At 43.4% G+C, this 22,045-nt stretch overlaps 1 protein-coding gene across 2 annotated transcripts in view; it reads left to right on the top strand.

Annotated features, from left to right (window-relative positions):
• The window catches only part of DNMBP (dynamin binding protein), a 125,595-nt gene that overhangs the window by 83,585 nt on the left and 19,965 nt on the right, over positions 1 to 22,045 (top strand). For both annotated transcript variants that reach the window (XM_047760121.1, XM_047760122.1), the window contains 7 exons: positions 11,767 to 11,960; positions 12,806 to 12,905; positions 16,539 to 16,686; positions 17,293 to 17,310; positions 17,671 to 17,870; positions 19,527 to 19,657; positions 20,565 to 20,669. In XM_047760121.1, coding sequence (XP_047616077.1) covers positions 11,767 to 11,960; positions 12,806 to 12,905; positions 16,539 to 16,686; positions 17,293 to 17,310; positions 17,671 to 17,870; positions 19,527 to 19,657; positions 20,565 to 20,669 — 896 coding nt within the window. The remainder of the gene's footprint in view (positions 1 to 11,766; positions 11,961 to 12,805; positions 12,906 to 16,538; positions 16,687 to 17,292; positions 17,311 to 17,670; positions 17,871 to 19,526; positions 19,658 to 20,564; positions 20,670 to 22,045) is intronic.

Below are 22,045 nucleotides of genomic sequence, written 5' to 3'. Positions count from 1 at the left end.
CCAAAATAGGCAGGGCAGTTACTGAGCAAAAGGTTCCGGGAGGGTTTCTTCAGTTGCTGTTGAGATTTCGGACCAAAATCTAATAGATGCTTCCCAGAAGTCTGGTGATTTAGGAAGAGCAGGCCGTGAGTCCTGCAGAAAAGCCAGGGACCCCAGTGCTGAAAGTTTAACGTTGAGCAGGGTAAGCGTTCTCCAAACACAAGTGAAGTAGGTGCCGAAGGAAAAGAGGTAGTGGGGGCTGGGTGGGCCGGCTGGAGTGATGCGGTTGCCCGGAAAACCAGGATTTATTCCCCACTTGGCCTGGTGGGGAATATGCGCAGATTTCCAAAGGTCATTTCCTCGCTGGATTTTCTGGACATTGCTTAGCAGGCAGGGTTTTTTGCTTTTCCTATTAGACTAGCAAATGGTTATTTCAACAGTGTTTTTTCCCCATTTTCTGAGAAATCTCAAATTATTAAAAAGTGAAGAATGAATTTGAAAGAGATTAACAGGGTGCTGGAAAGCGGACTGTATTAGAATATTCTTGTTTCATAGCAAATTTTTTTTCCCGTTCTTTTTCTTTGTCGTATCAGTATTACATGTTCATTAGAGAAAAACTAGAAAATACAGAAAATTGAAAGGAAGAAAATCAGAGTTTGTGTTACCTTCTAGACTTTCTCATTTTTAAATACGTGCGTTGAAAATATTTTTCCCTTTTTGCGGAAATGAATCCGACTAGGAACCACCGTGAGGTTGAGGGTTCGATCCCTGGCCTCACTCAGTGGCTTAAGGATCCGGTGTTGCCGTGAGCTGTGGTGTAGGTCACAGCGGCTCAGATCCTGCGTTGCTGTGGCTCTGGTGTAGGCCGGTAGCTGTAGCTCTGATTTGACCCCTAGCCTGGGAACCTCCCTGTGCCACGGGTAAGGCCCTAAAAAGCAAAAAAGAAAGAAAAAGAAAATATTTTTCCCTTTTTAACAAATTTCAGTTCTCTCTTAAAACCCTTTTGTAACCTTTTTCCATTTAATGATATGCATTAGAACAGTGTTCCATAATAAAAATAAATCTATACCTCAATGGCTGTAAGAGTATTCTGTTAGCAGATACTTGATAATTTAACAGGCCCCCTTGGGAGAGATTTTGGTTGTTTCTAAATTTTCTTTATGCGTTAATGAACATCCCTGTATGTACCTCTTTCTGCGTTTGTCCAGCTATTTACATAGAATAAATCCCCGAAAGTAGGCTTCTGAGTTAAAAGGTTTTTGCCTTTTATTCTGGTAAGAAGTAGAGAACGTATTAAAGGTTTTTCTTTACTCCCCCATCTCTTTGGATGCCCCAGGAAGGAGCTGAAGTTTCATGGGGTGGGGTGGGGGCTCTCCCTTTCCTTATATAAGACGATCAGTGTTTAAGTCAGAAAGATCCATCAAAGGACATAGTACATGGGGCTTCCCCTTCACTTGCCTATAATTTCTGCCATAAATTATTTGAAATACTACTGAATAATGACTGTGTCCGACACTGCTAGATTTGATTCTTTCTGTGGGATTATTTACTGAATAGAGTTACATAGCTGTAATGATAGGAACATATGTATAGGTGCTTAAATACGTAACCATTCAGTCTTATTGGTGGGTGACTGAGGCTGTTCAGAGGTTAAGTGTGCTTGAAAATCTCACTGTTTTATCAGTAGCTACCAGATGGCCACCCAAACCCACAAGTAGATTTCCAGGTTACAACTCCCATAGTTTGCCTGCCTGGAAAAAGCGCTAGAGGCAGAATAGCTACTGCAGCCTTTCCAGCCAGTGTGGGACCGAATCTTCCACACACGGCCTGTTACTAAATTTCTCTTCATTCATCAGTAAGACGGGGACCATAGTCGGATCGTTATGAGGATTAAATAAGCCAGCATTTATAAAGTGCTTAGAACAATGCTTGACACACAGAGTAAGTGCCATATAAATATTTGTTAAAAGTTTATAGCTAAAAGGAGCATCATTTGATGGTGGAGGGAAGCGACAGTCTGGGAGTTCACCATTCAGGAAAAAGCCTCCGGGGTCAATGGTGCGGTCCCGGTAACAGTGGGACGGCTCCTTATCGGAAGTTGTCTTCTCTGAGATTGTTTAAAATGGGCTAGCATGACAGTCCTAAATTACTGGCACTACATTAATCGGTTCTTGTGAGATTAAAAAGTACTGATTCAGCTCAAGTCCCATTGATCCTTCTACCCCAAATCCCAGTTCCCTCTCTGAGACAAACTCTGTCTGGTTTAGTGCTTTTTCCTCCCAGCCTTTCTTCTGTGCGCTTACATATTACATGTGTGTTTACGGAAATATGTAAAGGTTTTTGCATGTTTTCTCTCCCTTTCTTTCTCTCTCCTCTTCCTCCACCTTCTTCTTTCAAACAGAAATGGCTTGCTGTTCTGCAACTTTCTTTTCCTTCGTTCCTTTTAATGTGTAAATGTCTGTAAGCTCTGGGCCTGGCTCCCAGTTCCCGTGAATTCTTTTGTGCTGTTCCTGCCGTCCTGGGACCATCCCTCTGAGATCTGCATTTTAAAGGCTTTAGGTGAGGTACCTAGAGTGGCCAAACCCTGGGGAAAGTAAGTGAGGGCTGCTTCCGGACAGGGAGAGGGACTGTGTAGAACGAGAGGTCCTGGAGCAGAAAAGTAGACGAACGCTGCCCACTCTGCATCTTTCCCTCTTATTGTAAGAATTCTTCCCTGAAAAATCAGAGTATCCAGAAAAAAAAAAAAACCCAAAAAAACCACAATGCTGCAAGGAGTAGGAAAAGAGGATAAGACTCTTGGATTAAAAACGCCTGGGGTGAAATTTTGGCTGTTTTAGGATGAGGAAAGGAAAGCTAATCGGGAAAAGGTATTGAGTCTGAGCAGAGCTGGGCCACTTTTCTGCAGCTCAGTCCAGGACGCGGAGGATTCCAGCTCCATTCTTTAGAACTGGCCCCGTTGTGATAGCCTGGGGGACTCGGGACGATTCATATGTAAATATGGGAAAGCCTGGGGGAAATGCCTACCCTATTCAAAGGATTTTAGGGGTTTGTGGAGCATTCCAGAGGTCTGGGAAGATTCAACTCTGCCTGCCTGCCTGCCCTTTCACCCTTGGGAACACTTGCACCATAATTTTGGTGCCGTAGGTACCTCCTGGTGTTGCTGGAGGCACCACGAAAGCAGGTAGAACAGTTAGCCTCCTCGTTCAAGTGCCACTTGGGACATCGCCGGGAGTTCAGAGATTTAACCCAGCAAAGACGGAGCCAACTTTCAGAGGCAAGGGAGGCGTGAGTGGCTTTTCTCTTTAACTCTGCTTTAAAGTTGGTAGAGTCGTGGGAAGCTGCAGGTTAACTGAAGCACTTCCTAGGAACACTGAGGAGTGAGCCTGGTGACACTGCACTCAACTGAGGGGAGCAAATATCTTGAAAAAGAGTGGAATTGGGGCTTGCAGGGTGGGGGAAACCATCCCTAATTGTTTTATCCCAGTGGTGTGTTCGTGCAGTCAGCACACCTCCAGGGCCAACCTAGGAAGAAAATAGAGCTAATCTGAACATTTTATCGTTAGGCCGGTACCGGGCCTCAGTTTCTTCCATGTGCTTCTGCATCCCCAGACTTTTTATTCTTCCTGCAGAAAAGTGGAATTTTGCAGCTCAAATCCCGCGTGGCTGTGGTTGTGGCGTAGGCCAATGGCTACAGCTCTGATTCGATCCCTAGCCTGGGAACCTCCATATGCCACGGGCGCGACCCTAAAAAGACAGGAAAGAAAAAAGTGAAATTTTATGTTATCGGAACCATTTTTTCCTTGGTGCATTTTAACTTAACCTGGTGCAGGTGGCATTTTCTGGCCCATCATGGAAAAGAACTAACTTGTTTAAAGAACTAACTTGTCTAATTTGCTCAACAGTTCTGGAAAGCAGGTGTTATCCTTAGTTTACAGATGAAGACATTTCCTCAATCAGAGGAAAATGGACTTTCCCGGGGCTCCCCAGCCAAAGTGTCGGGGGGTAGGGGGATGTGAGATTCAGAGGCTCTGAGAGTAGGGGCTCCCTCTCTCATTTGGGTGTCCTGGACACTAAAATTGTAGATCACTTTTTTCCCCTTAGAATATATTTGGAGTAATAGGAAAACAGTTTTACATTTGGAACCATTTCAAGCCATTTAGTCCAAGTTTGATTTAATCTTTGAGAATTAATGTGCATGTGGAGCCTGGAGATCACCTGCCTCTTCGGAAACACCTAGCATTTTGTTAAAACTGTAGATCCACCCAGATATGCTGAATCAGAATCTCCAGGGTGGGTCCCAGGAACTGCCTTTTAGCAAAAAACATCCCACAGGGCTTTTTAATTGAGCTAAACTGCTTTTCTGTTTTGCCTCCCTCCCCCCCCACCCCAAGCCTGTGGTACATGGAAATTCCCAGGCCAGGGTTAGAACCTGCACTGCAGCAGTGACCTCAGCCACAGCAGTGACAATGCTGGACCCCCATCCCGCTGAGCCACCAGGGACGTCCTCGTTTTTCACTTTTTAAAGGCTGTTCAAGAGTTTATCAGTTTGCCTGCAGGAAAAAAACCACAGCATGCTGATTTTTCTTTCTTTCTTTTCTTTTTTTTTTTGGTCTTTTTGCCATTTCTTGGGCCGCTCCTGCGGCATATGGAGGTTCCCAGGCTAGGGGTCGAATTGCAGCTATAGCCGCTGGCCTACGCCAGAGCCACAGCATCGAAGGATCCGATCCGAGTCTGTGACCTACACCACAGCTCATGGCAACATCGGATCATTAACCCACTGAGCAAGGGCAGGGATCGAACCCACAACCTCATGGTTCCTAGTCGGATTCGTTAACCACTGCGCCACCACGGGAACTCCAGCATGCTGATATTTTAAAATAATTGTTACCATTTCTTTTTCTCTCTTAATATAAATAAAAATCTAGTTGAGTCTCAGTGTAAGTTGCTGGCTTCTAATTGATGAGTGCTTGCTGGTATTTTATGCTTTCAAGTATTATAAATTAATAGAACTTTGATTCCTGGGAGATAATACTTTCCAGGGAATTTTTAAGATTTGAAGCAAATAAACCCCAGGCCTTTTTTTAGTTAAGATTCCTGGCTGGGGGAATCTTAACTGCAAAATGGTGCAGGAGTAAGTGGATTTCAATACAGGATTTGGATCTTAATATATTTAGTTACAAATTCCAGAACTGCCATTTACTCCCTATGTAATATGGCACAAATTGGTCAGTCTCAAAGCGTAGGTTTTCTTACCTGTTAAATAGAAGAAATAATATTGCCTCAAAGTTTTGGTGTGACTATTAAATGAGTTCAGGGACATAATATGTAACGTGCCTGGCAGGTGATAGGAATTCAGTAAATGTTCTCCCTCTCCAGAGCTTTTTGGTTCTGGGTTAAAAATGAATTTCTCTTCTCAATTTGCTGCTTTTGAAACTGCATATGGGACTGAAGTTCTATAACTTTGAAATTGCATAGAAAATTTATTTTTGTCTTTTTGCCTTTTCTAGGGCCACTCCTGTGGCATACGGAGGCTCCCAGGCTAGGGGTCTAATCGGAGCTGTAGCTGCCAGCCTACGTCACAGCCACAATGCGGGATCTGAGCCATGTCTGCAAGCTACACCACAGTTCACGGCAATGCCAGATCCTTAACCCGCTGAGCAAGACCAGGGATCGAACCTGCAACTTCATGGTTCACTAGTCAGATTCGTTAACCACTGTGCCACGATGGGAGCTCCTGCATAGGGAATTTAAAACAAGACCAGGAGTTCCTGTTGTGGCTCAGCAGAAATGAATCTTGACTAGTATCCATGAGGACGCAGGTTCAATCCCTGGCCTCACTCAGTGGGTTAAGGATCCAGCATTGCCATGAGCTGTGGTGTAGGTCGCAGACACAGCTTGGATACCCCTTGCTGTGAGTGGCTGTGGTGTAGGCTGGCAGCTATAGCTCTGATTCGACCCCTAGCCTGGGAACCTCCATATGCTGCAGGTGTGGGCCTAAAAAGATGAAAGAAGGAAATTTTAAACAAGACCATTGAAAATCAATTTTACATACACTGTAGTTAATTTAGTCATAATTTATTACTCTGATGAAATAAGAGTTATGCTTGAAATTTTGTCATTCATTCTACCAAAAAAAGTCGTTCAAGAAGGAAATTTTCCAGAGTTACCTTGTGGTGCAGTGGGTTAAGGCTCAGCATTGGTTGTTTCTGCAGGGGCTTGGGTTGTTGCTGTGGTGCAGGTTTGATCTCTGGCCCAGGAACATACATGTGTCACAGGGCTCAGACCAAAAAAAAAAAAAACAAAGCCCAAACAGAACTTTTCCAATTGTCTTTTTACATTGTATTTTGAATAATACCAAATTTTTAGAAAATTGGAATAGTACACAGATCTTTCTTTATTCACATTTGCCAGTATTTAGCATTTTGCCATGTTTTCGTTTTCATTCTCTCTTTCTACACACACACACACACGTTTTTTTCCTTTACTTTTTAACACTAGGTTGCATATATTGTGCCTCTTAGTTATAATCACCAGTGTGTAACATGGTATTTTTACATGACCACGATAGATGTGTCATTTCAGGAGATATTTTTTTAAATTTTGTATAGTTTTTAAAGGCTACTTTCTATTCACAATTACAAAAAATATTGGCTATATTCGAGGTGTTGTACAATACGTCCTTGAGCCTTTTTTTTTTTTTTTTTGGTCTTTCGTCCTTTTTAGGACCGTACCAGCGGCATATGGAGGTTCCCAGGCTAGGGCTCTAATCAGAGCTGTTGCTGCTGGCCTACACCAGGGCTAAGGCAACGCCAGATCCTTAACCCACTAAGCAAGGCCAGGGATGGAACCCACAACCTCATGGTTCCTAGTCGGATTTGTTAACCACTGAGCCACGATAGGAACTCCCCTTGAACCTATCTTATACCCAGTAGTTTGTACTTCCCACTCCCCCCATCCCTGTTGTGCCCCTCCCTGCTCCCACTGGTAACCCCTGGTTTGTTCTCTATATCTGTGAGTCTGCTTTTTTTTCGTTATATTCACTAGCTCTTTGTATTTTTTAGATTTCCCATGTAATGGATATACAGTATTTGTCTTTCTCTGTATGACTTATTTGACTGAGCACAATGCCAAGTCCACCCATGTTGCTACAAATGACAAAACTTCATCCTTTTTTGTAGCTGAGTAGCTTTGTGTGTGTGTATCATGTCAAAGTAGTGTTGTTAGTTTTTTTTTTTTTTTCTTTTTTTCGGATATATACTGAAGAGTGAAATTACTGGGTCATATGGTAGTTCTATTTTTAGTTTTTTGAGCGACCTCCATAATGTTTTCCACGGTGCCTGCACCAGTTTACATTCCCACCAACAGTATTCCAGGTTCCTCCACATCCTTGCCCACATTTATTTGTGTTCTTTTTGATGCTAGCGATTCTGACAGGTGTGGGGTGATAGCGCATTGTGGTTTTGATTTGCATTTCCCTCCTGAGTAGTGATAGTGAGCATCTTTTCATGTGCCTCTTGAGTATCTGCGTTTCTTCTTTGGAAAAATGTCTATTCAGTCCTTCTGCCCATTTTTTCAATCGGGGTTTTTTTGGGTTTTTTTTTTTTTTTTTTTTGATGTTGAGTTTTATGAGCTCTTGATGTATGTTGGATTTTAATCCCTCATGGGTCATATCATTTGCAACTATTTTTCCTTTCAGTAGATTGTCTTTTTGTTTTGTCAAGAATTTCCTTTTGCTGGAGTTCATGTCATGACTCAAGGGAAACGAATCTGACTAGGAACCGTGAGGTTGCGGGTTCGATCCCTGGCCTCGCTCAGTGGGTTCAGGATCTGGCGTTGGCATGACTCTGGCATAGGCCGGCAGCAACAGCTCTGTTTAGATCCCTAGCCTGGGAAACTCCATAAGCTGCTGGTGGGGCCCTAAAAAGACAAAAAAAAAAAAAAAGAATTTCCTTTTGCTATGCAAAAGCTTTTGGGTTTAATTAGGTCCCATTTGTTTCTTTTTGCTTTTATTTCCTTTATTTTAGTAGATGGATCCAAAAAAATTGCTGCGATTTATGTCAAATTGCTGTGATTTATGTTCTGCCTTTGTTTTCCTCTAGGTGTCTTATAGTATCCAATCTTACATTTAGATCTTTAGTCCATTTTGAGTTATTTTTGTATATGGTGTTAGAGAATGTTCCAATTTCATTCTTTGACGTGTAGCTATCCATTTCAGGAAGTTTTTTTTCTTTCTTTCTTTTTACAGCTGCACCTGCAGCATATGGAAGTACCTGTGCCAGTGGTCCAGTCGGAATTGCAGCTATGGCCTATGCAGCCATGACAACACCAGATCCGAGCCACATCTTTGACCTCTGCCACAGCTTGTGGCAATGCCAGATCCTTAACTCACCGAATGAGGCCAAGGATTGAACGCACATCCTCAGGGACACTGTTTCAAGTTGTTAACCTGCACAACCACTCGCATTTCAGAACATTTTTATTTGGTTTAGTCATATATCTAATATAGAATCTATATTCCAGTTTCATCAATTTGTCCTATTAAGGTCCATTGTAGCAATTTTTTTCCCATATCAGGATTCAGTTCAGAATCACACATTGCATGTAACTTATCATCTCTTCAGTTGTCTTTAGTTGGGAATTGTTTTATGACATGACGTTTGGAAGAATACAGACGTCTAGGTTTCCTCAGCTTTCTTTTCGGATTATACATCTTTGACTGGGATGCTGCATAAGAGATACTGTGTTGTTTCCAGACATGACATTTGGATGCCCATGATATCTGTCTGTCACTAATTGGTAGTGTTAATTTTGATTACTAGGTGATGGTGTGACCCATTTATACACTATGTGGTCACTTTTTCATTTTTGTAATTAGTAAATAATTTACAATAACTAGTTCAGAACTATGCAGATATCCTGATCATCATCAGAACCCTACCACCACCACCAGAATCATCCATTGATGGGTTTGTATGTGCCTGAACCAAATTCTGTGGGGGTTTTTTGTTTTGTCTTCTTAGGGCCCCACCCATGGCATCTGGAGGTTCCCAGGCCAGGGGTTGAATTGGAGCTATAGCCACTGGCCTACACCACAGCCACAGCAACGTGAGATCCGAGCTGCGTCTGCAACCTACGCTAGTAGCTCACGGCAGCACCGAATCCTTAACCCACTGAGGGAGGCCAGGGATCGGACCTGTGTCCTCGTGGATGCTAATCGGGTTCATTAACCTCTGAGCCCACAGTGGAAACTCCAAATTTTGTGTTATTTTTCTTTTTTGGCCATACCCGTGGCATATGAAAGCTCCCAGGCCAGGGATTATTATCTGAGCCACAGCTGTGACCTGTGCCACAGTTGCAACAGCACCAGATCTTTAACTCGCTATGCCACAGTGGGAATTCCTCCAGAGTTTATTCTGATAGTGGCAGAATATTGATTTTTCTAATTCCATTGTTTCTTCTATGTTTATTAGCTGACATTCTACCATAAGAAAGAGCTTTCTCTTCTCCCCATTTATTTATGTACTTAGATATTACTGATGTGAGCTCATGGATTCTTGTTTTAGTGGGTTACAATCCATTGCCGTGCTTACTTATTTTGATGCTCAAATTGTACAGATTGGCCACTAGGAGCCCCTTCAGGCTGGCCTTATGCCCTCTTGACATGCCCTAACATTTTGTCCAGCACTTCCTTCCTTTCTGCCATAAGATGTTTCAGGTTCATCTGCATTTTCCTTGCCTTGAAAGGAGAGCATTTCTCCAAAGAACTCTGGTTCCTTTTAGTGGAGAATAGTTTTTAGAAACCAGAATCTGGGTTGCACTTTTTAAACATTGGAATGTTTCCTAAATTCTTGGAGAAGGGACAGTGGGGAAGGTTTGGGGAGACTGCTGTGAAAAATCTGCTGTGAAAGCCTCATTTTCCATAACTAATTTGAACAATTGTGTGTTTGCTTCTTAGAGCTGGGTAAAAATATTTTTGTAATCTTGTAACCTTGCCAGTATGTTTACTTACCAAATTTGTCAATTTTTTTTAAAGTGGATCTTAAGGAATTTGCAATAAACAGCAGAGATTGCTTCACTGTTGAAATTTTCTCAGTTGTTTATTTTAGCATTTAATACTCATTATTTATTTATTCACTTTTTTTTTGTTTTTTTAGGGCCGCAATTGCAGCATATGGAAGTTCCCAGTCTAGGGGTTGAGTCAGAGCTAAAGCTGCTAGCCTACGCCACAGCCACAGCAACAGCAACACCAGATCAAAGCCGCATCTGCGACCTACACCACAGCTCACCACAATGCCAGATCCTTAACCCACTGAGCAAGGCCAGGGATCAAACCCTCATCCTCATGAATATTAGTTGGGTTCTTAACCCGCTGAGCCAGAACAGGAACTCCTTAATATTCATTTGAATGAACAAATGCCATATCATCTTATGTATAAGATAATAATTAAGCCTCCCATCAGATGTATCTCAGTAACAGGTGTTTGTAAAAGCTAATGACAAAGTACAAACTGGTTTTCATTTTCGGATCATGTAGTGTGGTTCTATAGTGGTTTCTTGGGGTTTTTTGGTTTTTGTTGTTGTTGTTGCTATTTCTTGGGCCGCTCCCACAGCATATGGAGGTTCCCAGGCTAGGGGTCTAATCGGAGCTGCAGCCACCGGCCTACACCAGAGCCACAGCAACGCGGGATCCGAGCAACCTACACCACAGCTCACGGCAACGCTGGATCGTTAACCCACTGAGCAAGGGCAGGGACCGAACCCACAACCTCATGGTTCCTAGTCGGATTCGTTAACCACTGCGCCACGACGGGAACTCCTGTTGTGTTTTTTTTTAGGTCTGCCTTGTTACCTGTGAGCCACAACGGTAATTCCCTATAGAGGTGTTTTTTTTTAAATTGGAAACACTATTAAAGAGAAGTTTTCGTCATGGCTCAGTGGTAATGAATCCGACTAGTATCCACGAGGATGTGGCTTTGATCCCTGGCCTCATTCAGTGGGTTAAGGATCTGACATTGCTCTGAGCTCTGGTGTAGGTCGCAGACACAGCTCGGACCTGGCATTGCTGTGGTGTGTGTAAGCCGCCAGCTGTAGCTCCCATTCGACCCCTAGCCTGAGAACTTCCATATGCCTCGGGTATGGCCCTAAAAAGCCAAAAAAAAAAAAGAATGAAAGGAAAGAAAAGAGAATACTATTAAAGAACTTCATATTTAGAGTTCATTTGTATCTCCCAGGACATTTGAAGTAACAAAACTTGTTTGTGAGTCTTCATTAGTGTTTCAGTAGGGAGAATCTAAACAATTTTCACATTCACCCAGATCTCAGATAATGCCTACCTGATTCTTGTCTTCTCCTTAGTTGGCATTGTTATGTTCCCCAGAATATTCTTTTTAATGTACTGTATCAGTGTTGTAAATACCCAGTTTGGTATTTCTGCTGCTAAGATCATGAAATAGGTTTTATACTCAAGTGAAAGAAGTTCTTTATAAGAATAGCACCTCTTTCAGCCTCTCTCCCAAGGAGGTGGTGGACACTAATTTGCCCTCATAAAATGGGCCAGCTGCTCCTTTTTAGGCCAGGTCCTAGAAATGGTATCGCTCCGATGAGAGAATTCCTCTCTGCAGGGACGGCTTTCTAAGCTTGTCATCTCTTCATGCTTAGAAATGACTTGGGGATCACATTTCCTGATGGTTGACAGATGTGAGACCTTTGGTTCTCAAAGACTGTCTTCTTTTCAACTCAAACTGTTGCAGTTGCCTGCTTTCCCACCAGTTCTCTCTTCCCTGCTAGAAATGACGCTCCTCTCCTCCCAGTCTTCGTCGCCGGTGGCCCCTTCTGGGTCTGTGTCCACTGAAAACCCAGAGCAGAGGATGCTGGAGAAGAGAACCAAGGTGATAGAAGAACTTCTTCAGACAGAAAGAGACTACATTCGGGATCTGGAAATGTGTATTGAGCGGATCATGATACCCCTGCAGCAGGCACAGGTGGGAACTGGAGAGGAGGTTAGCTTTGCTTTCAACATGGTTCTCCATCCCTGAAATGTCAGGATAGGGGAGCTTTCACCCCAAATATTTTTGGGTTTGAAATAAAGGCCATGCCTGGTGCTCTTAATTCAAGAGCCCTGGTATATGTGTGTCATCAACCTAAGCCTTCGTCATCCTGTCGCTTATGAAGTCCATTATTAACTTACTGACTTAAGCTACTGCGATAACTCCTAGGACATTTCTTGTTTCTGTGGCTCCTGAAAACAGTTCCAGTGAGTCTGGGATTGTCACTTTAGTGGGAAGGCCATGCAATAATATGTAGCCTGGGGCTGGTGGGTTACCTGGCTGTAGCACCTGATGGTATGAGGTTTGTTCCAGATACTCTTACTAATGGGTATATGCTAGGCAGTCCCTTAGATACTGAGATGGGCGGGTGGGGGGAAGGTTAACAGTATCCAGGGACTTACAGTCTTGTTGCTTGTCACTTGACCACCTGGCCTCGGCTTGGGTCTGGAGCAGTCACTCCCAAGAACTTCTCTAGGAAGTGGGTGGTGCCATCAGATTTTGGGTACTGGGTGGAATTTGTATCCTAGGACAATTATAGACCAAACTGGTTCTACAGCCTTTTTACTATGGTTGTAGGGGCAGCGGGAGCAGAGAATAGTTGGGTTAAGGACAAAGGGTGTCACTAAAGATAATGTTAGATGTTCCTGTTTTGGAAACGTCATGAGAGTGAGTGAAGATCCTGAGCAATTTTGGTGTCATCCTTAGAGATGTTTCTAATGTGAATGATGTGCCATTCATTTTATGTCCATGCATGTTCATGTTTTGTTTTCCTTTTTCAGATACCAAACATTGATTTTGAGGGGCTTTTTGGAAATATGCAGATGGTGATTAAGGTCTCGAAGCAATTGTTGGCTGATCTGGAAATCAGCGATGCTGTAGGTATGAGCTCCTGCCATTGTTTCAAAAGCGGGTTGTGTGTGTGTTTTGTTTGTTTTGTTTTGTTTTTTCAACTTCATAGGTAGGAGGCAAGGGAGAAGGGCTTAGCTGGTACTGAGTAGTTTTGCTAGAAAAATAAAATTTCAGGTGCTTAGTTCAGAGGTTATTTGGCCCCCTGTTTCTACTTTTACCTACTTCAAGGTGATAAAGGGTGCTTGCAATAGAAGAAATTTGTGTGTGTGTGTGTCTTTTTGCCTTTTCTAGGGCCGCTCCCACGGCTTATGGAGGCTCCCACACTAGGGGTCTTATCGGAGCTGTAGCCGTCAGCTTGTGCCAGAGCCACAGCAACGCGGGATCCGAGCCACGTCTGCTACCTACACCACAGCTCACAGCAATGTTGGATCCTTAACCCACTGAGCAAGGCCAGGGATCAAACCTGCAACCTCATGGTTCCTAGTCAGATTTGTTAACCACTGTGCCACGACAGGAACTCCAGAAGAAGTTTTTATTGTCAAATGGTACGATTTTTTTTGAGACCTTTATTTCAATTATATGTGTATGTATATGGAGTCCTGATTTTTAAATGTATTTATTTACATGGGCCATTGTCAAAAATATTTGAAAAAAACTATTTCTGTTTCTTATAAGCAAAGGAATTGTGTTAGTTATCTATTGCTGGGTAGAAAACTATATTAAAATTTAGTGTCTTGAAACAAGAAAGCTGTTAGGTCACTGTTGCTGTGGTTCAGGAATCTGGGAGTGGCTTAGCTAGGTGATTCTGGCTCAGGGGTCTCTTATGAGGTTGGAGTCAAGCTTTTATCTGGGCTACTGTCATCTGGAGCTCAATTAAGGATCCATTTCCAGGAGTTCCCATCGTGGCATAGCAGAAACGAATCCGACTGGGAACCGTGAGGTTGTGGGTTCGATCCCCGGCCTTGCTCAATGGGTTAAGGATCCAGCATTGCCGTGAGCTGTGGTGTAGCTTGCAGACACAGCTCAGATATGGCGTTGCTGTGGCTCTGGCATAGGCCGGCAGCAGCAGCTCTGATTGGATCCCTAGTCTGGGAACCTCTGTGCCGTAGGTGCGGCCCTAAAAAGACAAAAAAAAAAGCGGGGGGGACCCTCTTCTAGGAGTTCCCTTATGGCACAGCAGGTTAAGGATCCAGTGTTGTCGCAGTAGTGGCTTGAATTGCTGCTGTGGTGCAGGTTCGATCCCTGGCCTAGGGACTTCCACACATCATGGGCACATGCCACCGCCCCCCCCCCCACCAAAAAAAGAGGATCCACTTCCAAAAGCTGACTCAGCTCATCACGCCTTGGTTTCTTGCCATGTGAGCCTTTTCACCATCCTCACGATGCCACCACATAGCAGCTGGCTTTTTCCAGAGTGAATGATCTAAGACAGGAAGCTCCCAGTGGGAGCCGGTGTCTTCTCTAACCTGATCTTGGATGTGACACACCATCACTTCTGCCACATTCTGGTGATCATACAGACCAGCCATGGTACCTCGTGGGAGGGGACATCCTATCACTTTGCTATTTTATTGGAATCATAGTGATAGGATATTGCCACAGTTGTAGCCATCCCACTGTACACATGATAGCATCCAACAGAAGGGAAAAGTGACCCTGTGTCGTTGAAGAGTAAGCAGACCTGGGTGTTCCCCTTGTGGCTCAGTGGAAATGAATCCAACTAGTATCCATGAGGATGCAGGTTCGATCCCTGACCTCGATCAGCGAGTTAAGGATCCAGTGTTGCCTTGAGCTGTGGTGCAGGTCGCAGACGTGGCTCAGATCCCAAGTTGCTGTGGCTGTGGCGTAAGCCGGCACCTGTAGCTCCGATTCGAACTAGCTCCTAGCCTGGTAATTCCATGTGCCGCAGGCACAGCCCTAAAAAGACAAAAAATTAATAAATAAATAAAAAGGGTTACAACGGAAGCAGTAAGTAGGGTTGTATTTTGAGGGAGGAGCCCGAGGATGAGAAGATGTTGTCTTCTGGGGAGTAGTACAGCTGAAGAAGGAAGGACCAGGTACACTGAGAGAGGGAAGAAGAGCAAGAGGAAGAGAAATTTTTACAAGTCAGGGGATCAGCACATTCAGGCAGCTGCCCCAAATGAACTTGCTCTGGAGAAGTTTGTTTAGGAACTGTTCCTGTGCCCAACTGGCATAGATCTGGGGGGTCTGTGGGTAGATTTCAATTTGGATAGAAATTTATTTTCACTAATTTCTAACTGCAACTTTGCATTTTATTTTATTTTTTCCATGATAAAATGTCAGTTTTATTTATTTTTTGTGGGTTTTTTTTTTTTTTGCCTTTTTGCCATTTCTTGGGCCGCTCCCGCGGCATATGGAGGTTCCCAGGCTAGGGGTCTAATCGGAGCTGTAGCTGCCAGCCTACACCAGGGCCACAGCAACGAGGGATCCGAGCCTCGTCTGCAACCTACGCCACAGCTCACGGCAACGCCGGATCGTTAACCCACTGAGCAAGGGCAGGGACCGAACCCGCAACCTCATGGTTCCTAGTCGGATTCGTTAACCACTGCGCCACGACGGGAACTCCTATTTACTTTTTATTAATGATTTTTGGTTTTCCCCTTATAGCTGGTTTACAGTGTTCTGTCAGTTTTCTGCTGTACAGCAAGGTGACCCAGTCACATTCTTTTCTCACATTATCCTCCATCATAAGTGACTAGATATAGTTCCCAGGGCTATACAGCAGGATCTCATTGCTTATAACTTTGCATTTATTTAAGGAAAGAATATAGGGAACAAACCGCACAGTTATTAGCAGTACCTGCGACTTTGTCCCCAGCTGAAGTCGCATGTTCATCAATCACATTAGGTGTTTGCAAATACCTCAAAATTTCAGTAACAACCCATGTTACCAGTTTCTTGTCACTCATCATACCTTTAAATTACAGAGATTATTAGATTTATTGCTATGTTTTGCAACTCAGTGCTTCAATGAAAAAAGTACATGTTTTTATCACAAATATAGTTTTTTTATATAGAGATACTTTATTTATTTTTTTGGCCACGCTCACAGCATGTGGAAGTTCCCAAGCCAAGGACTGAACCCATGCCACAGCAGCAACCCCAGCCACAGCAGTGACAGTGCCAGAGCCTTAACGCACTGAGCCACCAGGAACTCCTGTATTATTATAGCTATGTTAATATAGTAAACTTGACCTCTAGCCTTTGTATTTAATTTATGCGCAAAGGAAAGGTTGGAAGCTGCTGCTATAGAAGGATCTCTTCATCCCTGTGGAGATTTACCTGGGGCTTAGAAAGTTGAGGGTCTTTACAGGTTCTGATCACATACCTATTTGGAGAGTACTTGCAAATCCCTTATTCTACATGACTGAAAAAGGGTTGGAGGCTATTTCAGGGACTGACTGTGTGTGTGTGTGTGTGTGTGGTGAAAAGTAAATACATGGATGACATGGTTCTTTTAAATTTTGCTTTAAGTAGAATTTTAAGCCGTTACATGAAAATTTCTTATTAATTTGATAGCTGGTCTTACTATAATTTCTTGTAATAGGATTATCTGGCGTTAAAATTTGGTTATATACCTTACATTTAGGATGCTGAGAAGAAAGTTACTAGAAACACTGTATGTTTGTGTATATTTCAAAGGACCCGTGTTTCTTGATCACCGGGATGAGCTTGAAGGAACATACAAGGTTTACTGCCAGAATCATGACGAGGCCATCTCACTGCTCGAAATCTATGAGAAGGATGAGAAGATCCAGAAGCATCTTCAGGACTTCTTGGCAGATCTTAAGTAGGAGTTTTGAGCACTTCACTTCCATCATAGCTCTTTAGTTGGGCCTTTTGGAAGTCATTCTCGTGTATCTGTCTAGACTTCTCATGACGTCTGTGAATCTACCTTACTTTAAAACTAAGTCATATGTTATCGTAGGTCCTGTTAAGCGACTTACCCATTTCCCATTCTATGTCATGGAAATCTTAAGTAGTTTTCTGCTTATGGTTTTATCCATTTAATCACTTCTGTCTACATATAACAAAGGATTAAGTTAGAATTTCCAGGTAAGAAGCTGCCGGGAAGATAGTTTGGTCCAAATAAACAAGAGCAAATATTAAGACCAAGTTCATTTATTCTTGAGAATCTCCTGTCTTAGAGAGGCAGGTTGTAAGCATATAGTATATACCTAAGTACGTCAAAGTGAAATTAGGAGCTAATTTTTTTTTTAATAGATTACGTAGGCCACCAAAGACATTCACAATTTCCCTTTTATCCCATGTGTTTTTTGAACTAATGTCCAACTAGGCATTAGCTGGACTAACATGTTCTGAGAGGAATGTGAAAATCATCATCAGCATTTTCTCTAATCAACTGTCTCTTCTTTTTCATGCTCACTGCCCTTAGGAGCCTGTACAACGAATGGTGAGTTCTTGCTTCTTGATGCATAAGCTCATTTCTTTATTTTTCTTCCTTTATAGATAGAAATGTACAAGTAGACCTGCCTTGCTGTGTTTTTTTCTGTATCACTTAGCGTCAAATGACATTTCATATAATATGTGTTTATTGCCTATCTCTTTCCATCAGGGCAGGGACTCTTTTGGGTCACTACTAAATCCTCAGCACCTAGAACCATGTCTGATATTTCTTGGATGCCTAGTAAATATGAATGAATGAAGTTGGGAAGTAGGGTGAAAGACAGATCTGTATTAGGAATAACAGCTGCTACCTATAGGCCCTGTGTTACTGACAGTTGACTAAACTCTGTTTTTCCCTCTCTTGTAGGGGATGCACAAATTATATTAACCTGGGCTCCTTCCTCATCAAACCTGTGCAGAGAGTAATGCGTTACCCACTGCTGCTGATGGAGTTGCTGAATGCCACCCCGGAATCCCACCCAGACAAAGTGCCTTTAACCAACGCAGTCCTTGCAGTCAAGGAAATCAACATGAACATTAATGAATATAAACGTCGAAAGGACCTGGGTAAGAATAGCATACTTGCTGAGAAGGAGGTATGCCCTTGAAAATGTTTCTCCTCAAAGAATTAATTACTGCGCCAGAGATGGACAAGGCAGATGGTAGGTAACATGGCTGTGATGAAGAAATGGTAATAAAATTTGGGGAAAATGTGATACAAAAGAAAAAAAGCAGTGACAATAATAAAAGCACAACTATGAATACTGGAAATAAGGCGCCTGTGATAAATCTTGTAGCAACAAGAATCTTTCCCAAGAGAGATGAGGATGGGTTAGAGAATGGCTTAGCACAGGGGTTCCTCCAAGCATGGCAGATTGCCTTCTCCATTCATTGAAGGCAGCCCATTTCAATCCTTGCTTTTGTTTGTTTGCTGTGCATGTCTGATTAGTTATTTTACTGCTTCCACTTAAGTTAGGACTTTTTTTGCCCCTGTCTCTGGTCCCATTAGTCCTGCCTCTCTGCTCTGAACCCCTCCCTCTCCCCCTTGCCCCCCACCCCCAACACTGTGTAGTCAGTTGCCAAACTACCCACTCGTTCTTTATAATATAGAACAAACCGAACCATTTCTTTTTCTTCCTTTCTTTCTTTTTTTTTTTTTTGGTCTATTTTTAGGGCTGCACCTGTGGCATATGGAAGTTCCCAGGCTAGGGGTCGAATCGGAGCTGTAGCCGCTGACCTACACCACAGCCAAAGCAATGCCAGATCCAAGCCACATCTGTGACCTACACCACAGCTCATGGCAGCGCCAGATCCTTAACCCACTAAGTGAGGCCAGGGATCGAACCTGCATTCTCTAGGTGGCTTCTTAACCCCCTAAGCCACACGGGAATTCCTGAACCATTTCTTTTCTCTCATCCATTCTCTTGTTGAAGTTTTGATTTTGAATGTTCAATGAATATAGCACGTCACCAGGCTAAATTGATTTATCATTCGTAATTCAAAGAATCGTTCATATAGTATAACCTCTTTGTCTCTCCACTTTTCTCCACACTTTATCTAAAAATTATTTTCTCTTCCTCCTGCTTCAACCATGTCACCCATGTCTATATGTTAACTCTTTCGGGCCATCTAGCTCTTGTCTTGGTTCCAGTCTTCTCATACAATGTCATTTCCGTCTCTTCCAACAATGAAGTGTGCCTTTTCGCCCCCACTACCATTCTGCTGTTACCTGCAGGCTTTTCTGCAGACCGGGCCTGATGCGTGACACATAAGTTAATCAAATAACTCCTGTGCAGTTTCAGTGTGTGAGGTGATTGGGTATAAATATCTCATTTGTACATGAGACCATTTAAGGTGGCCTTATAGGACAGTTACTATTACTTGCTACATTTTATTGGAGAGGAAAGTGAGGCTCAGCAAAGTTAAGTGACTTATTTAAGGGTGCACTTTGATGAAATGACAGACCCCGGCTTTGAGGTGAGAGGTTTCCTTGACTCCAGATCTTAGGCTTTTTTCCTTCCACCATCCGTGTTTCTCTCCTCTCCAGCCTGCGCACAGTCACTGCTGTTCTCCAGGAATCCCAGCTGACCATGAATGGTGATTGGGATTAATATTTTGTTGACTCAGTTATAAACTCATTGAAAACAAGCACTGGCTCTAGTTGGGTTGTATCTGTGCTCAGAAGAGGGCTTTCCTGACTCATCCGTTTGACTCACTCCCCAGTCCTCAAGTACCGAAAGGGTGATGAAGATAGTCTCATGGAGAAAATTTCCAAGCTGAACATCCACTCCATCATCAAGAAGTCCAACCGGGTTAGCAGCCATCTGAAGCACCTCACTGGCTTTGCCCCACAGGTGAGGTTCCCGGGCTTGAGGGTCTGGCATGCCTTTGGCTGCTTTTCAGGACTCCACGGAGTAGCCTGCATGGTGTGAATTGGCAAGATTGCCCTCTTGGCACCACCCCCACCCCCACCCCCCGGTGTTTGCCAGCCAGTGGATACAGGGCTCTGCAGCTACTGTTTATTTAAATCCACCCACACAAACCTCCATCCGAGCCTTGGTGAGCTGCTTACCCTGTGCACAGAGGCAAATTCGGAGGCCATGTTGGTCACTGCGTAATAATTACTGTGGTCTTAGACGCCCCTAAGGAGCTTATCATCTGCTTGGGGAGACGAAATTAAAATTGTAGACCTGTTAAGCCAGAAGGGATTGAAGAGATCACCTGCTTCAATACCATGTGTCACACACGAGGAAATCTAAAGTCTTAGGCTGGAGTGATTTGAAAAAGTTTATCAACAGTGCTGAGAGTAGATCCCAAGTCTCCAGACTTTTGTTCACTGAACCATGTGTATGTGATACAATCAGTGGAAAATACCAGCTAGAAAAGTCAGTCGCTAAGCTTTGCAGCTTGTTCTCTTTAGGCTGTGGTATTTAAGCAAACGAGAGCGCCGTGCGACTGGGCTTCGTGTTGGCAAGAGGTTTAATCCGAGACTTAAAGGAGGGGGCAGGTTGGACGTAGAGAGAAGGGAGGGCAAGCCAGGCAGGGCAACACGGGTGAAAAGAGCAGTCTGATGGGCAGAGGGCTACCATCAGGAGCAGAGGGGGTCGGGTGGAGTCAGGAGGACCTGTGGGAGGCGTATACATCCAGTTGTGTGTGATTCAAAGGCGTAAAAGTTAAAAGACATTTTTAAGAAAGATGCTTTTGCCAATAAGATCAAAGGAGAGTCCAAATTTGCTAATAGCACTTGTTGACTTTGAACAGATTAAAGATGAAGTGTTTGAAGAAACCGAAAAGAACTTCCGAATGCAAGAAAGATTGATCAAATCTTTTATCCGAGACCTGTCTCTCTACCTCCAGCATATTCGGGTGAGTGAAGACATCGCTCTCGTTAGAATCACATGTGGCGCAATTCTGTCCTCTCTCCTGTCATCCAGGCATTGCTTAATGAATGTAGAATAACCTGAACCCAGATGACCATTATGCCATGACATACTTTGTTTGGTGATGCCTACAGGTTATTTAGAAGTTGAACGATGTTCAGAAGATCAGCCCTGTTGTGTTCATCGTAAAGGGACATAGCTCTTTCCTGCCTCTCTTTCACGCTTCATCACCTTTTTCCCCCCTATATCCAGGTATATAAGAAGCACTTGTTCATTTGGTCAAAATTATTTTGAAAATCAAATAGTAAGAGATTGGTTTAGAGTGCCTGCTGTGGCGCAGTGGTTAATGATCTGGCTTGCCTCTGTGGTGTCGCCAGTTCAATCTCCAGCCTGGCGCAGTGGGTTCAGGATCCAGCGTTGCCACACCTGAGGCATAGGTCACAGATGTGGCTTGGATTCAGTCCCTGGCCCAGGAACTTCGATATGCTGAAGGTGCGGCCATTTAAAAAAAAAAAGAAAGAAAAAGAGAATGGTTCTTCTGAAGGTGTGCTTCCTATTAATAATAATATTCATTTTCAACTTCTGTAGTTGCTATACGTGAGGTCTCTAAAGTTGTTACAGCAGGGAGTTCCCATCATGGCGCCGCAGAAACAATCCGACTAGGAACCATGAGGTTGCAGTTCGATCCTAAGGATCTGGCATTGCCATGAGCTATGGTGTAGGTCGCAGACGTGGCTTGGATCTGGCGTGGCTGTGGCTGTGGCTGTGGCATAGGCTGGCAGCTGTAGCTCCAATTGGATCCCTAACCTGGCCACCTCCATATGCCATGGGTGTGGCCCTAAAAAGCAAAAATAAATAAATACATAAATAAATAAAAAGTTGTTAGAGCCAAGGATAGGTGTGGAGAGTTGGAAGAACTAGGAGATCAGGTGAGCCCAGGTCTTTCTTGCCTCCGGCCCTGCTTGCTTCAGGAAGTCAGAACCAGGACTAGAATCCTTTCTCTTCATATCTGTAATTTCTCTTGGGTTTAATAGAATAGTGTCTGTATAAGTATACCATATACCCCTGTCCCTCACATAGGAAAATCTCATGCTGTGAAACTATTTTCTTTAAAAGAGATCCTTTGCTTTTTTAAAAATCATTTATTGTTATTGTTCAGCTAAGTAAAATGGTACAAAACTCAAAAGATACCAAAGGGATAAGTAAGAAGTAAAAATAATGTCTCCTCCCCATGTCTCCGAGTCACCTATAGAGACAGACACCATTTATCAGATTCTTCTATCAGAGATGTGTGTGTGAGAGCGTGAGAGAAATTGAGAGAGAGAGATGGGAAGGGATCAGGGAGATGCTGTTGAGCACCTT

This window comes from Phacochoerus africanus, chromosome 15 (assembly GCF_016906955.1).
Source record: "Phacochoerus africanus isolate WHEZ1 chromosome 15, ROS_Pafr_v1, whole genome shotgun sequence".
In the NCBI taxonomy this organism is placed as follows: domain Eukaryota; kingdom Metazoa; phylum Chordata; class Mammalia; order Artiodactyla; family Suidae; genus Phacochoerus; species Phacochoerus africanus.
This window is presented reverse-complemented; position numbering and strand designations above follow the sequence as displayed.